General features: G+C 45.8%; 1 protein-coding gene across 2 annotated transcripts in view; it reads left to right on the top strand.

Annotated features, from left to right (window-relative positions):
• Positions 1 to 5,332, top strand: part of slc40a1 (solute carrier family 40 member 1) — a 39,788-nt gene extending 34,456 nt beyond the window's left edge. For both annotated transcript variants that reach the window (XM_041201118.1, XM_041201119.1), the window contains exon 8: positions 3,104 to 5,332. In XM_041201118.1, the coding sequence (XP_041057052.1) occupies positions 3,104 to 3,429 (326 nt within the window). In that variant the 3' untranslated portion in view covers positions 3,430 to 5,332. The remainder of the gene's footprint in view (positions 1 to 3,103) is intronic.
• The last annotated feature ends 12,126 nt before the right edge of the window (positions 5,333 to 17,458 follow it).

The following is a 17,458-nucleotide window of genomic DNA, read 5'->3' as shown; positions in this document are numbered from 1 at the left end:
GGAGGAGCAGGTGGTCACCATCATTGGAGCAGTCACAATGCAGGCCATGACCAGTGGCAGGGCTGAAGCCATCAAAGATGAGGTTACAATATAGTCATTCCTAATCCTCCTTTGCACATCCCACTTCCGCCTCATCCCAAATCTCTTCTGATTTACAAGCTACAGAGAGTGTAAGTTTGCACCTCTTGCTTTCCCTCCTCCCCCATCACAATCCCTGTGCCATTTCTCCTTCAGGTACACATAAACTGCAATCTGCTCAGACAGTGGTGGAAGAGTAAGAAATGGAAGAGGAGGAAGGCATTGTTGAAGAAGAAACCTGGTCACTTAATCTCACATTCACAGCCACCAGCTCAGATACTGACAATGTACAGTTCATTGGATAGCTTAGAGGCGGAATCTGCATGCGGTGAGGCACTGGGTGTCAGTGAGCTTTAGTCAGAATGTGAAACAAGGATAAGATAGGTCCCAGCTCACCAGAGAGTGAAGATGTTAAAGATTTCCAGCGCAAAGGAGCCAGATGAGGACATCAATGGGACACAAATGGAAAAAGGTTGATGGGCAACACATCCTTGAATTTTTTTTTTGTTGGGGTGTGAGTGTGATTTGTTTAGGTGCACAATCTCTTAAAATATTTGTATTTGATTGTGCACCCACGGTAATTTAAAGGAGCTGACTTCCGCATAGCCTGCGCTGATACTTTAGGGTTGCCACGCTGCTGGCCAATTTAGAAAGAGTATTGTTGATGGGTATGCACAATGAAACGCTTGGTGATTGGCAGGCCTGCTAGAAAACCTGCAGTCAATGTCAAGGTGCATGGAGGAATCCAGCACCAACATGCACAGAGCTTTGCGCAGATTTGGATCCCAACTTCTCTGTCATTGAAGTGGTGGCCAACTGCTTCAAAACACTTGTGGATCCAATCATGATGCAGTGTCTAATAGCCAGCATTTCAGCTTCCACTGCTGACAGTCACTCCCTGGCTCTTGCTGCTGGCCCTCCCTGGTTCCCCCCCACCCACCTTCGCCGAGTGACCCCCATACCACCATCACTCACTTGGGATCCAGCAATGATACTTGGCCTCGGGTGAGTGTAGTACCAGTAGCAACCACCTCCTCCCTGGTGGTACTTCTATTTAGAAGAACTGCTGGCCTCTGGCCGGCAGCTCTCAGCAGGCGGAACTTGTGGCCTGGAATGCTTGATCCCGGAGAAGGCATATCGCTATCCAGTCAAATGCCTGAATGGCACTTCATTCAGCAGTCCTTCTCTTAAACAGCTGATGTGGGGTTCTCGCTGGCTCTGCAGCTGGCAAAAGAGATCCTTGTTGTCTCCATTAAATACCACCCATAGTCTGCTACTAAGAGCCCTTCTTCCCCTTACAGCAGCTGGTCATGCTGTAGTCCAAAGGAGTGCCAACTACTGCAGCTATGCCTGGGAGCAAGTGGCTGCTGCAGGATCCTTGAAGCTAGGATGTAGTCCTTTTGCATGAGCCATCACTCCCTGTAGATGTTAGCAGCTTTAGAGAAATCTAGAAATCACCAAACACTTGCACAATGCAGCAAAAGCTATTAACGACCTGAAAGAAATCGGTGATCCCTTTAAATAACATTGGTAGGAAGTACTTCCTGCTCCTGAACACAGGTTTAGTTGTACAAGGTTAAAAGAGGGAGTTAGCTGAAGCATTGTGCTCCAAAATGGCAACATCAGCAGCAAATCAGCCTTACACACTGATTGACATCATGATCTATCTAGTCTGCACCTCCAGCAGATACTCCCTGCACGTGTGCGCTAATGCCCTCACCAAAATGACATCCATGTGGCTACCACCAGAACTGTGTGCAGGCACCACAACTACCACTTTAGAGACAAGCAACACCTGAATTTTGTGACCAGAGTGTGTCTCTACTATATAATGTCTTATTTAACACTGGTTGAGAATTGATAATTCAACCACTTGAAACAAACATGTTCAATTAAGAAGCATCCCAAAAATTCAAACTCATGGGCGGAAATCAAGGAATATCTGAATTGATAGGCTGCTTGACTGTGGCCTTATAATTACATAAGTATGTATAATGCACTTGGTTTGTGACAGTACTTCAACTCAATATAATACAGTAATGAAGAACAGTGCAACCATTCGATCTAGTGTGTCATTAGGATACCCATGCAATGTGAATATGTACAAAATAATTATAAGCAATTAATACAAGAGCAAAGGCCCAGGAAAACAAATGCATAATACATTGAAAGTGATAGAAAATATTGATAAAAAATTTTTGAAATTGCTATGCATTAATTAGTATACTAACATTTGACATGTGAAAATATGAAGTTCTATTTTAATATGATGTGCTAGTCCTTTTATTTCAAACAGTTTAAGGTCTGCTGAAATGATGAAATGCTGAAATAAATGCTAATTTTACACAAATTTTAGCACCATGTAATTTTAAGGTGATAAAGATCTAGAAGTCACAGTGAATAACTTTGTGAAATTATCAGCACAGTGTTAGCAACAATTAAATAAAAAAAAGTTGTGTTAACAGAAGGACAAAGTGCAAATTAAAATAGGTTGCATTGTTTCTGTATAAAGTACTGGTCATATGGAAGTTTATGTGATTCTGGTCATCTAATCATAGGAATCATTGTAAAAATAAGTTCGAGGGACGTTAGGAATGTTTGTGGAGAAAGAAGGAATGGTGGTTTTACTGTGAAGAAAGAAAGACTTGGGTAAAGTATGAAGGGAGGCAAATTTAGGCCTAATGAAAAAGAATGCTCTTAACATACAAATGGAGGCATTTTATTTTTTATTACAATTTTATTTGGACAGTTAAAACTTCTAAGAGAAAAACATCAAAATGAACACACAATGCTGAATTACGATGCGTTCTCAAAAAATTGGTAAAGCCACAGGAACCTAATGAATGTGAAATGTGTGAAAGAGATCTATTATATAAGCATTATACATTGTGGAAATTCTTGTTTGTATAATAAATAATCAAAGGTTGTGTGGCTTCTTCTTATTCTATCAGATGCACTTCTTCATGTAGAGTTGAGCACCTCTTTAAATTTATGAAACTAATAGTGACTCTTGTTTATTTCCCAGGGCTTTGGTCCTTTGATTTAACAGTCACACAGCTCATTCAAGAAAACGTGGATGAATCAGAACGGGGAATCATAAATGGCGTACAGGATTCTATGAATTATCTTCTAGACCTGGTGCATTTTATTATGGTAATATTAGCTCCAAATCCAGAAGCATTTGGCGTTCTTGTAATCATTTCGACTTCCTTTGTTGCTATGGGGCACTTGATGTATTTCAGATTTGCATACAAATTGTTAGGAAGACAGCTGTTTGCATGTACCTCCAAAGACCCAGCAATTCAGACCAGCAATCACAAAATAACTGACTGTGTGGCAGTTAGCACTTGAGTAATAATTAGAAAAAATATCCCTCATTTTGACATATGCTTTATAACTATTAGGCTTATATTTTCAGGATATCTACTTCTGTAGTAGTTTAGACATCACACGTAATGTACAGAATCCTACAATGGCCAGGTTTTCCTTAGTTTCTGTATATTCTGTTACTATAGAAAGAAAAAGTTTGCAAATACAGCAGAAATAGGTATCTTCTATGGCATGACCTTTATCGCACTGGGGTTAATTTGCGGTCTCAGTAGTGAACAGCTAACTGGGAAATGTGCCACTATGTGTCGGGTTTAAATGTACATATTACATGATTTGTATTCATCTTAACTAGAGTGAAATATGTCAAGTGAGATGTCATTTGGGTTAACCGTTTAACATGGTTTCATAAATCTGGTAAAGGGTATATGATCGTTTTAACATTTATATGCATATTTGACTTCTACCTTCTTGGTTCTAATATCATTAAAAAAATGTTTGCTAAAGTGCCAATAATGTTTTTCAAAGTAATGGGTGGTTTAATACGCCAAAAATGAAAAATATTATAATTTAAAGGGAGCAATAAATATTCCCAACTAAATTACGTCTTGATATTAAACATAGAAGATATCCTGAATTAACTGAGTGATTTGCCGAGAGTTTTTGGGTGTGCAGAAAATGTGAATGTTGCAGCGAACATTGCTATGCTAGAGTTGAAAACCTTAAGCTAACAAATGAGTTTAATATCAATTTGTAACACTGCTCTTTCTCATGTTGATGTAAAGATAGAACAAGTGGATTCCCATACCTTCAAAATGGATTTCTTTTTAACCAAAATGCTTGAGACATTTTTATGTCATATTATAAAAGCAAAATACTGCAGCTGCTGGAAATCTGAAACAAGAACAGAAAATGCTGGAAAAACTCAGCAGGTCTAGCAGCATCTGTGGAGAGAGAAACAGAGTTAACGTTTCAGTCTGAAGAAGGGTCATACAGACTTAAAATGTTAACTCTGTTTCTCTCTCTACAGATGCTGCCAGACCTGCAGAGTCTTTCCAACATTTTCTGTTTTTGTTTTATGACATATTACTCCATTCAAACTAAATTCCATAGTGCATTTGGAAAATGAGTAATTTTTAAATGAGAAATCATTAATTTTCAGGTATTGATCTAACCCACTAGAATCTGGGTGGTGATAATCACAGGGAGGGAGAATTGCAGTGGTTGCTATGTATGTTGACATTATCACTACGTTCAAGAGGGTTTCCGCTGGTCATTGCTTCAAGCAAAATTAAAAATATAGTTGAAAAAAAATTTCACCAAGCATGGCGATTAGAGTAATATCTTTCACCTAATTATGTGCAGGGAAGGTGGTCTTGTTCCCTAGCATATTACCCAGCAGCCTAACACAAGTTTGAGATCCCTATGCTCAAAATAATTAAATGGAAGGCAGTACATTTTTCATTGCTATGATAGTCCTTATTTGAAAGTTGACATTATAGCGTTGGTGCAGGTGAATCATTTGCTAGATGCAGCTCCTGGACACCTATCCTGTGCTACAGTGAGACCAACTGAAAATCTGTTAAGTACAGTTCCAGCTGCTGTGATTTCTGAACAATAATGAGAAATGAATCATAGACTGGGTATAGATTTGAATTTAAATTCCTAAAATTCCCAAGTTTTTTTATAAGTACAGATTCAGAAAATTTTTTTATAGTCAATATTTATGAGTTGTACTAGAATTTGAAATTAAATTCCTGGATTGTTAAAAGAGGTGTGTTAACCAATGCTTTAAAATATATTCATACCTTTACCACTTTCTTGGATGAAAATTGGAACTTTTTGAAAATTATACATGTACTAAACACTCCAAAGCCACAGTTTCTGAAATTAAAAGCACTGCTAAATAAAAAAGTTGCTAAAATAATGAGCTATTTGTCGTGGTATATTTTGTGTTGTTTTTACTGTTAAACATCATGGGCAGGATTTTCTGGTTGTTGGCTGGGCATGGTGGGCGGGCCTGGGAGCAGACGGGAAATGGTCCGCCAAGCACGATCGGCTCACGACTGCGATTTCACACTGGCTGGCCAATTAACAGCCAGCCAGCGTGAAACGTGCGCTGAGAATCTCAGCACTGCCGGGGTAGGGGCGGGAGGTGTACGAGCACAGAGATCTGCACATGTGCGGAGGAGCACACACTGAAAACTCCCCGAAGGCAGGGAGCTGCCTCAGGAAGCTGAAGTTTTGTAGAAACAGAAACAAAAGTTTCGAAAATGAGAGAAACATTTCGCCACATATGTGTCTGTCACATGAACAGGGACATATTAAAAAGATGTCTAAAAATTTTTACTTTCTTTATAAATTACTGTTGGAAACCTCATCCTGCCCGTGGATGAGGTTTCATAAAAAATCCAAAGGCCGCCTGGCCGATGTACATTCTGTACATTAAAGTAGTCTATACAGTCTGCAGGTGCTCCGCATAAGAAGGGGAAATTTTGAGTTCCCAACATCCATAAGGTTGGACGGGCAGCGAAAAATTGCTTTTAATTAATTGATTAAGGGCCTTAATAGGCCTCTTAATTTTCGGTGGGTGCACTGCCGACATTTGCGTGTGCCCACAGGCCGAAATATTGCGCAAGTGCGTGATAACATTGGGATGCTAGCTCGATGTCATTGGGCACTCTTGTACGCCTGACCGGGTCAGGCACGCGCCTGCCTGCGGGATGTAAAATCCTGCCCCCCGGCTCAATTGGTAAATTCCCTATCTACTAGGGAAGTGTAACATACAAAACTGAAGTTTCAGTTTCATCCCTAATCTTTGCTGAGCTAGCTGGTCTTTGCTGGGCAACAACAGAGATTTTACATTTGAGCTCAGCATTCCTATGCTAGGGAGTGGCTAAATACATCAGCCAGGTTCTCACTCGTGATCACAATCCAGTGACTTCTGCTGGAAAGTGCATGCATGTGGGTTTTGGTGAGGGCTCGATCATTCGGCTGTGATGTCCTAAAATGGTCAGTTAGCCTGCCAATGTCCATTATTCCTGTTTTCACCTGAAGGATGGCCACTGAAGTGAGATACTGCATAACAAGAAGCACCCAGCAAAATGCATCCAACCATAATCGAATCAGGACAGGCCAAAAATTAGAAGGAAAAGAACACCCATACAGCAGAAAAACAACTATTTCCTGTTCCTTTTGGCATCATAAACCAAAACCTACACAATAATACTTTATTGCAAGGTTCCTCCTCTTTCTGACAGAGTGCTCATTTGAATTGCCACACTTGCAATATTTTATAAAGGTGCTTTTCTGGTCACTTAGTGTAATCCCTATATCCACCCTTGTTCCTGTGCTTTGTGCTTTTAAAGCCGTTGGGCTCAGACAACCGGGAAACTGTCAGATTGTGTAAAATCCTTTTCTTAGTGACAACATGAATGAAAAAGCAAAATTCTGTGGATACTGCTGGAAATACTGAACAAATCTGGCAGCATTTGAGGAGTTTCAGGTCAATGACCTTTCATCAGAACTACCCTTCATTTCCCTGAAACATTGGGCTGGATTTTCCCAGCCCTCTGGAGATGCCCTTGTGGGTAATAAAATGGCAGTGGAAGGCGGAAGGAAGAGAGTCCAATGTTTCATTGTCACTGTGGGGTAATCTGAATGATGGGACAGCAGCAGCATGGCTGCCCAATAACCAGAGGCAGGCAGCCAATTAACCAATGAATTGGCTAATTAACAGCCACTTCCACCTCCGCTGGCGTTTCACTGGAGTTAGACAGTCCCCACCACATGGGAAGACCACCAGGTAAACTGTGAAGGCCTCCCAGCGGGTCCCCAGGGGGGCAGCCTTCCTTAATAGCTGCATAAAGGATGGCCCCCCTAGCAGCAATGGCTACTTCTGAAGCTGCGACGCTGCCGTTGGATGGTTCACCCCTCTGATCGCAGGGGCCTGCCTGCCCGGCCATGGGCACACTAAATTAAAAAAATTCCCTAGCCTTTGTGGGAGCCTCAACTTGGAAGCACCCTCTTCTTCTTCCTGCAGCCTCAGCAACAGCCACCTCTACCAGTGGTCCTAAGATTGGGGGTGGCGGCTCAGAGGTGGGGTCAAAATCCTTCATTGGATGGTGGTGCTGAGGGCAGCCTGTTAATTAGCCATGCCAGGTAATATTCTGCCCAGGGTCCCACTGTTTCCACTTGAGCTTGGGACCTGGCAGTAGGACAATCTGGAACTTGGGGAAAGTCCAGTCCATTAATGCTGTTTCTCTCTCCATAGTTGCTGCCTGACCTGTTGAATATGTCCAGCATTTTCTCTTTTTATAACAACATGTATTAATGTTGTTAGTTACGTCTGTCAATCCCATTCATTAGTTTCCATGCATTATCTCCAATAAGTATAGTTTCTTCCAGGCTTTGATAGTATTTACATTTGTTCTGGTGATGTTCTCCTATAATACCCTAAATCAGCATTCTGGCTCAATGAAACTGCTGAATTCTGGACCATATTATGCTGTTGATGCATATCCGCCAGCTGATGCCAGAAATTTTCACAAATCTGCTTAAACTCATGTTATTTATCATTCAAAACATTTATCAGAGATAGTATATTTTTTGAGCACATCTGCCTGGCCTTGTTCCATAAGTTAGAAGTTAGTGTCCTGATTCCTTGTGCCACACAGTCTCATATCAACATAGTTGGGAATGTCTTCAGTTACTGCAGATGTATAGCACCAAGCTTTGTTTAAACTTGTGCACTAAGTTCCTGAAACATTTCTGGTGAAGTTACAGCAGCAGAGCAAGGACAGCTCTGATGAAATTTCTAGCCGTGATTTCTGAGACAGCGTCAATAAGCCACAGGATGCCAAGAAAAGTAGAGGAGGAATAACAACAACATGGGGGATGTGTAGGAACAGAATGTACGTAAAAACAGAAAATACTGGAACTATTCAGTATGTCAGACAATATTTGTGGAAAGAGAAAATGTTAACGGGTAGGATCCTAATGGGACAGGAGATGTCCCAATGTCGGTGCACAAATTGGGTGGCAAGGCTGGTCAGGCAGTAGGTGGGATGCAGAAACAGATGTTGCTAGTCGTGTCCAATTATTGGTCAGCAGGTAGGGGAACTGGCCAATAACAACTGACGGGTGGGAGAAAGGCCCAATAGCTGAAATGTAGGCACCGTATTTAAAGGGACAGCACATTCAGTTTAAAGGCATCACACAGACAGTACTGAGTGATCATGGGTTGCTTTCAAGAAATGTCTGCAGTTAGAGGAAAAACAGCTATCAAGTTCAGTGACTCCTCCCTGGAAGTGCTCTTCCAGGCAATTAGGGCATGGAGAGTACTTTTCTCAGTCAACAGGGGGAAGAGGCTAGTAAGCCTCATCAAGCAGGCATGGTTGGAGGTTGTAGATGACGTTAGCAGCCAGAGGATGGTCACACAGACATAGCTGCAGTGCCTCAAGTGATTCAATGACCTGCTGAGGTCTGGCAGGTTGAATGGGCTTCATTATAACAAGCTCTCAGCCCTGGTTGTCACAAAAGGCACCAATGGAACGTGACACAAAGTTGGCAATCCTGGCTCTGGGCAAAACCAGACACCAGTGTTCACAGACAGATGCATAATAGCCTCACAGCAGAAGTCCCTGGTCCATCTATGTTGATTGCTGCATTACCAATACTACATTGCCCCTAGCTACAGGCCACCCCGTCGAGCAATGCTGGACCTTGAAATTGGAACAGAATAATGAGCATTGTGGGTGCATGTTTGTGTTTACGGGAGAAGTAAGTTCACAATGCAGGGAACGGAATTGAACAGGAGGAGAGGAGAATTTCCATTGCTCGCTGCTTTGACATTGATGGAGGAGGAGACAATGGAGTTAGGAGGGGTTTCAGCATGTCAGCCTGTTGCTGCCGATGAAGTGATGTGGAGGCCACAAAGATTGATTTGCTTCATGGAAGTGCTTACTGAACCTTATGACATGCACTACCCATGGCGTACCTGTGGCCATTGTTGAACACAGAGAGCTCCAGCTGACTGATGGGCAGGAGGATTTGGTGGAAAGCGCAATGTCCTGACATCCTGACATGTCTTGTCTCTCCTGCAGGAGACGATACAAAATGTGCAAGGCAATCACACGAGATCTCAAAGGAGGAACAACCATCTGAAGAGGCAGCATCGCATCATTCTCACGCACCCTCCACTGCTGCAGATACTTGCACAGCAGTGGGCATTGATGCGACGTTAAAAATGTTGGCACCAGCTGCAGAAGTGTGTGAGCAGTAAATGGAGGCAGTGAATTCTGTGGCCAATCCCCATGGGATGACTGAGGAAGGACCCAGCGATGCTGAGCCTCAAACAGATGATGAGCCTCTGGAATCATCAACACAGTGGCATTTGCTGGAACAGCGACATGAAATGTTTGAAAATTTGTCCGAGTTCTCAGAAGCTGTTCACTCCCAAGGTCGGACCATGGAGGAGAATATCCATGCCATGAGTGGTGCCATGTCTTTGGAGTTTGAGCACATGGCTTCCTCCCGTGAGACAGCGGCTGCCCTCATGGTGAGCCTCATGCAGCAAGCAACCTAGATACCATCGCCTCATCCATGAGCTCAGTGGTGGGTGAGATGAACTGGAGATACATGGAGCCCTTTCCAGGGCCTCAAGCACTCCAGGAGCACAGAGAAGGACAGTTTGGCCCTGAAAGGGTGGAGGAGTGGCTGGCTGAAACCCCTAGGAGATCCTCTCTTGGTGCTGCTGGTGTCAATGATGGCTCCTTGGACCCTTTCACAGTGACAGCAATGATTCATAAAGCTGTGATGACACAGGTAGTCCTTCAAAGATGCAGGTACCCTTGAAGATCCTGGGCTCCTTTTCCTTGCCCCCTGCAACCATCTACCTCCCCAGGTGCCAGGGCCCTCAAGGCCTCAGCCACCCAGTGGACAAGTGGCCATCTAAAACAGCAGAGCAGCAAAGCAAGCAGCCCACCTCCACTTTGGCTACATGTAGTGGGACAGCAAAACTACTTAGTTGGGCTTGAGTGTCACTGGGTGATAGCTTATTCTGTACTGATTAAGATTTGGATCAGTATGTAAAAGGAAAGGTGATGTTTGCTTCAGCTAAGGTCTTGAATGTTCATTCCTGTAGCATTGGGTGGTGCCAGCTTGTGAGCTGTTGAGAAGGAGGTAAGGAGAAGGTTTGCACTGCATGAGAGCAATTAAGAGTGCATGTCTTGATGTGCTGCCATGACCGCCCAGTGAAATGGTAAGGCATTGAAGGAAAGGCCAACAAGCTTGTGTGATGGAAACAAATGTTTACGGTAGGCTCAGAAGAAATGCATCTATTGTTCATGTCTCCCTGACACTCATGTCAATGCCCATTAGCATTGGCCTTGCGGGTGCGCTGCCATTGTCCACCTGGTCTGCAGCTCCCTCCAGATCCTCATTGTCCAAGGCTACTCCCATCTATCAAGGTGTGCAGAGCGTAGCATATCCCCATGATACACTAGACTCTTGATGCTACAGAGCTCTACCAGATCTATCCAGGTACTGGAACCTGATTTTCAGCAAGCCTGTAGGCTTCTCATTGATGGCCCTTGTGGTTGTGTGGCATCAGGTGTAACTCTTTCGGGTTACAAACAAACTAAATTAACAAAATCAGGGACAAAGCAAAGGCAGCCCTTTAAAGGGAAACTGCGAAAACAAAACTTAACATTTAAAGGAAACTTGCAACCATTAAACCAAAATGTGATCAAAAGGGTCCATAAAACACCCCAGTTGCCATGACTCCCGCCGAGCTCGGAAAGCCTCAATGGTGTTGGCGGACAGCACATGCTCCGTCTCCAGGGACACCCGGCCGTGAACGTGGCCATGGAAGAGGGACAGACAGTCAGGCCGGACGATCCTCTTGATCGCCCGCTGCCTGGACCTGTTAATGGCCAACTTGGCCAGGCCCAGGAGCAGGTTCACGAGGAGGTCCTCCTCTCTCCTGGCCCCCCTCTGCACCAGGTGCCCGTGGATCAGGGGCGTTGGACTGAAGTGCAAACAAAACAACTGTAAAAAGTTTTTCAAATAACTGAAAATGGGGTGCAGCCTGCAACAACCTATATAAGCAGGTTCTATGGACTCTACAAGGCCTCAAAATGCAGACATCTTGGGACTCTGTGAACCGAAACATCCTACAGTTGTTTGGGAATGCTGCGTGCAACACCCTCCACCCCAGATCCCCGATGGAAAGGCAGAGGACTCCTGTGACGAGGCTCCCCACTTGGGACATCCGCCGCCAGATGGCAACAAGGCATGCCAAGGCATGTCCGGGCAGTGTGCGAGGGCAAGAATGTGAGGGGTGTGCTGCAGCAGCCCATACAAGAAACCCCTCTATGCCATGCTAAAGGACATGGAGGGCATTTCCATGAGGCAACTCAGGTTGTGGGGCTCTGGCTCCTGAGGGAGGGTTCGGGATTTGGGACCAATGTGGAATTCTGTCCGAACAGGGGCACGCTTGGATGGAAGACCACCGCGCACCTGTGCGACTTCAAGCCCTAGTATGACGTCTGGGCCGAGCATGGCCCTCCTAAGGTCTTGAACGGCATTGGCTGGGAGCTGGACTTCCACCAACACGCGATGCGCCAACTCCTGCGGGAGCATCCAGCCCACTCCTCTGCCACCCAGCATGTCCCCAATCCTGGTCACCCCAGCGGCCACAGCTCTCCTCTCTGCCAGCCAATGAAAGTGCAGGAGGTGCAGATTCCTGAGCAGCGGCTCTCTGACGAAAGCTGCTACTCCTGACGGCGGAGAGCTGAGTTGCGGGGTGACCATGTTCCAGACTTTGATCAGGTCTGGTAAAAGACGGGCAACACCTGCAAGGAGCCACGAAGGCCTCTCAGGTCTACAAACAGCAGCTGCTCATCATAATTCAGGCCGTGCATCTGGCAGAAGAAATATGTCACCAGGGCACACCATCTCGGAGGGGGCTCAACGTAAAGGTATCGCTACAGGGCCTGAAGGCGGAAAGCCGCCACCTGGGTACGTAGGCACATCAGCGCCTGACCGCCCTCCCTAAGCAGGAGACTCAGAACATCAGCAGCGACCCAGTGCAGTCCTTTGTCCCAGGAGAAGTCGATGAGTTTTCTCTGGACTTTTCTGACAAAATCCAGGGGAAGGGTCAAAGTGACCAGCTGGTACCACAACATGGCGGCAGTCAGCTGGTTTATGACCAGCACTCGGCACTGGCATCAAGTGTATGTGCACTCTGTCTGTGTCGGGATACTGCACAGGTGTAAAGAGCCACATCTTAGAAGCTTAGCCCTTGTTACTCAGGATCCATCCATGGGAACGTTTGGGTGTCCTGAAAAGCTAAGACACCTGGGACTCTGTCAGGATGTAAGAGTTGCGACAGCTTCCTGGGGGCCTTGTGCACACCTGCAGGATCTGTTTGTGGTGGTTGTACATGAGGTGTGTATGCAGTGAGTGTAAACCGTTCCCAATGATGAAGGTTCCTGGCTGCTCTGCACGTATGCAGTCAATTACTTTCTGCACCTGAGGGAATCCAGTGATTGCCCCGAATCCAGCAGCCCCCTCAGGCAGATCTGTGTGAAAGCACGCGTACTGGTCTGCCCTCTGGTCTGCATTATCTGTGACTAGTTTGATGCAGCGAGGGACCACTGACTGGGAAATTCCAGAGGATGCCAAGACGATAAGTTGAGGATTGCGGTGACTCTCAACGCCAATGGGTGGCCATCACATGCAAGTGGTCTCAAGTGCTCCTCCGACACTGTACACAGCTCCAACACCACTTGGCTGGGCTGCCGCAGTTGTCGTAGGTACTGATGCTCTGACATCTCACCACCACCATCCCCCCCCAACCCCCCTACCAACAAATCCCTAGCTCCAGTCCCAGTTAAAATCAGCCCTAAATTCAGGTCAACAGCCTTTCATCAGAACTGGAAAAAGTTAGCAATGTAACAAGTTTTAAATAAGTACAGGAGGAGGAAAAGGTGTTATGGAGAAAACTAAAAGGAAAGTCAATGAGTTAATGGAAAAATGGAGGCATTAAGTGACAAACGGGGTGATGTTGCAACACAAAAGAAAAACGGAAGCAGAGGTTATGATCTGAAGTTGTTGAACTTAATGTCGAGTCTGGAAGGCTGTAAAGTGTGCAATTGAAAGACGAGGTGCTGCTTGAGCTGATGTTCAAATTCAATGGAACCGTGTAGGACGTTGAGGTTTAAGTTGGCGGAGAATTAAAATGTCAGGAAGCTCAGGGTCATGTTTGCAAACTGAACGGAGGTGTTGTGCAAAGCGATTACCTAATCTGTGTTTGGTCTCCTAATTGTAGGGGAGGCTGCATCATGAGCAGCGAATACATTATACTAAATTGAAAGAAGTACAAGTAAATTGCTGTTTCACCTGGATGGAGTGTTTGGGGCCTTAGATAGTGGGAATGCAAGAAAAAAAGGCCAGATATTCCTTCTCCTGTGCCTGTATGAGGTCTCATGGTTCGAGGATGGTGTGTTGGGGGTGTTTGAGGATTGGACAAGGGTGCTGCGCAATGAACGATCCCTTCGGAGTACTGAAAAGCAAGCAGATGAGAAGTTGCGTTGGTGGTGGTATCACGCTGGAAGTGGTGAAAGTCGTGAAGGATGGTCTGTTGAGTGTGAGAATGGTGGGATGGAAGGGAGGACAAGGGGAACCTGATCGTGGTTCTGGGAGGAGGGGGTAAGGGTGAAATTAGAGGTGCAGGAAATGGAATGGATAGAATTGAGGACCATGTCAATGAGGGTGGAGGGAAATCCTTGGTTGAGGAGAAAGGAAGACTTGTTAGAAATACTGGAATGGAAGGTGGCTTGTCAGAATGGATGCAATGGAGATGAAGACACTGTGAGAGTGGAATAGAACAATATTGACTTCAACAATTTCATTTGTAAACTTTGTCCCCATTTTTTTTCATATGAAAGCTGTTGGTGGAAAATTTTCACCAATGCTGATGCAAACAAACAAAAGAATCTTACGATTAACCTTATGTCTGAATAATGATTGAAATTCATCCTGTGTTTTCTGCTTATTCATGAGATGAAGACAAAAATATTGGAAAACTGAATATCTTTTCAAGAAGTAGGAACTTAGAATGTGCAAGTGGTTCCCCTTTTTCTAGGTTTCTCATCACATGCTGGTCATTTGGACATTGCTTTTTCACTCTCACATCCCCTCTTACAATGACATTTCTTTCAAAGTAATTTTAAATCAGGCACTGCATTCTCTTGATGCTGAGTAAAACTTGGCAATAATTGATAATGTAATGGTGAACATTATGGGCAGAATTTTCTACTCATTGGGCGGGCACGCGCCCCACCCGAGCGAACGTAAAATGATGTGCGATGGTGATGGGCGAATATCCCGCGCCATCACGTACTCGTGTGTATTTCAGTCGGCGGGCACGCACAAAAGTCAGAGCTGCACCTGTCATTAGTTAAGAGGCCAGTTAAGGCCCTTGACAACCCAACTGACGGTGAGTTAATGCAGCCTGTGTGATTTTCCACTCGTTGCACAGGCAAAACGGGCAGGTGGGTAGCCAACAATTTGCAAAACCTCATCCACAGTCAGGATAAAAAGTCAGAAGCATTGCCAGTGTGAGTGGTGAGGAGTTTTGGAGATAGTTTGCTGCTGGTTGCTTATTGGTACTTGGCAGCTTCATCTCTGTTCGGGGCTTCATTCTTAGTATTTCTAGGCTTCATTTCTGGACTCATTGGTGTCTTCATGGGCCCAAGAATTCAAACTGTGTGGACCCTTCCAGTTATCAGGTAGCCTTCCCTTACCCTGATAATGGGGATTGTGGTCTCCGCTGGAGGCAACTCCTCTGAGGAGGAAGAGAGGGGCAGAAGGGAGAGGAGGCCAGGTAGTCCCAATGCAGCTTCCAAGGTAGCGACCTGTGGGAGGAGAGGCACAGGCACAAGGGGTGCAGGGCCAGCAGTTAGTCCAAGGCGTAAGGAGCTGAAGAAGACGCCACTATCCTGCTGCGAGTATTTACAGGTGGTGATGCAGTTACCTCAACATGTCTGAGGTGGAATGCCGAAGGAGGCTTCGCCTTTCCAGGGAGTCCATGATCTTCGTTTATCAGATGATTGGGCCTGAGATCAGGCTGTGTGGGTGGACACCCCATCATACCAGTGGCTCTGAAAGTCACAGTGGCCCTCAACCTCTATGCCTCTGGCTTCTTCCAGAGGTCAGTGGGGGATCTTTGCGGAATCTCCAAATCAGCTGTCCACAGTTGCATCAAACTGGTGACAGAAGCTTTGTTCAGGCGAGTATTGATTTTATTCATTACTGTATGGATGAGGCCAGCCAGGCTGAGCGAGCCAGAGGCTTTGCCATGATTGCTGGTTTCCCCTGTGTCCAGGGGGCAATTGACTGCACACATGTGGCCATCAAGGTGCCAGCAGGTGAGCCCGGTGCCTTTATTAACAGGAAGGGCTTCCACTCCATGAACGTGCAGATTCTGCAAGTCTATGCAAAGCACCCAGGCAGCTCCCATGACGCTTACATCCTCAGATACTCCCAGGTGCTGAGGCTCTTCAGTGCTCCAGCCTGACTGGATAGATGGCTGCTAAGTGGCAAGGGTTATTTGTTGAAAAGGTGGCTCATGACACCTCTCCACTACCCAAAAACAGAGACAGAGCAGCAGTACAATAGGAGCCATGCCTCCACAAGGGCGGTGGCAGAGAGAACCATCGGTCTTCTCAAGATGTGCTTCTGATGCCTGGACCAATCAGGAGGCGCACTGCAATACCCCCCAGAGCAGGTGTCACTGATAGTGGTTGCATGTTGCCCTTTCCACAATCTGGCACTGGCAAGGGGAGACCCACTGGAGGAAGAGGATCTTGAGGCAGCTGCACAGGGCTCATTTGATGAATCCAGTAGTGAGTCGGAAGAGGAACACGGTGAGGAGAACGCTGAGAGCGTGGAGTCAGGCCTCAGTCACCTCCAGGGAGGCAGGGACACCAGGGATGCCTTGATCCAACGCTCCTTCAGCTAGGCTGCCAAATAAGAGCTATCACCTCTTGTCATGGCTGCCACCTCCATCCTGGATTGCAGAACTAACCCTTTCCTTTGCCCCCTTTATCGCCTGTGCAATAAAACTTTGAGTCACTCACATCCAGCATTACATACTGGCGTACCCTGAACCTACAAAACAAATGAAGCACAGTCAGGCTAATAATACAAAAGCAAATGAAATTTAATGTTAGACCTCAGATTATTGAACAGAACAATATCCGGTGTTGATCGTCACACCATTAAAAATATAAAAATAAAATGGGAGAACAAAAGATCACTTGTGACCAGTCCCTCTTATGCTTAAGGTGATTTAAGCTTATTTTTGCGGGTGCTACATGTAGGTGCTCCCCCCTTGCTGGCAGCGGCATTGGAGACAGCCTCCTCACTCTGCTGTCCTGTTGGCCTTGGTGACCTTGGCAGTCGTCCTCTGGCCTGTGGAGCCTGTGCTGGCCCCAGCTGGGAGGGAGTGGCCAGTGCCATGGCTGGCATCTCCGCAGTCATCGAAGCCTCATCAGATGCCATGGTCACTGGCAGAAGGGCGGAGGAGCTGCTGCCATCATCCACAGCGCCCTGAGAGGAACCCATAGAGACGGAGACCATGGTATGCATTCCCTCATGTATCTCTGCCAGATCCTCCCGCACATCCCACTGGACGTCCAGCATCTGCTGCCTAATGGACGACTTCAGAAGCTCATCATCAGCCTTTGACTGAGCATCATCATAGTTTTCAGCAGTCCTCTGACTGCCGGTGCCCTGGGCACTCTCTGCCTTTGCCTGCACCTCAAGTTGATTGTGAAGTGCCCTCACCAATGTACACTGAGATACTAGCTGCCAGACTAATGCCCACAGAGGTGCTGGTATCTGCACTGCTGCCTGGTTCAGAGGGTGGGTGTGATGCAGGTACTTCGGGAGCATGGTGGTCCTCTGGGGTTGGGGGTAGCTCCTGTGCTTGGCTACTTGGTGGCAGATCTAAGGGAGAAGAAGGACATGTCATTAGTTTAAGCCA

This window comes from Carcharodon carcharias, chromosome 12 (genome assembly GCF_017639515.1).
Source record: "Carcharodon carcharias isolate sCarCar2 chromosome 12, sCarCar2.pri, whole genome shotgun sequence".
In the NCBI taxonomy this organism is placed as follows: domain Eukaryota; kingdom Metazoa; phylum Chordata; class Chondrichthyes; order Lamniformes; family Lamnidae; genus Carcharodon; species Carcharodon carcharias.
This window is presented reverse-complemented; position numbering and strand designations above follow the sequence as displayed.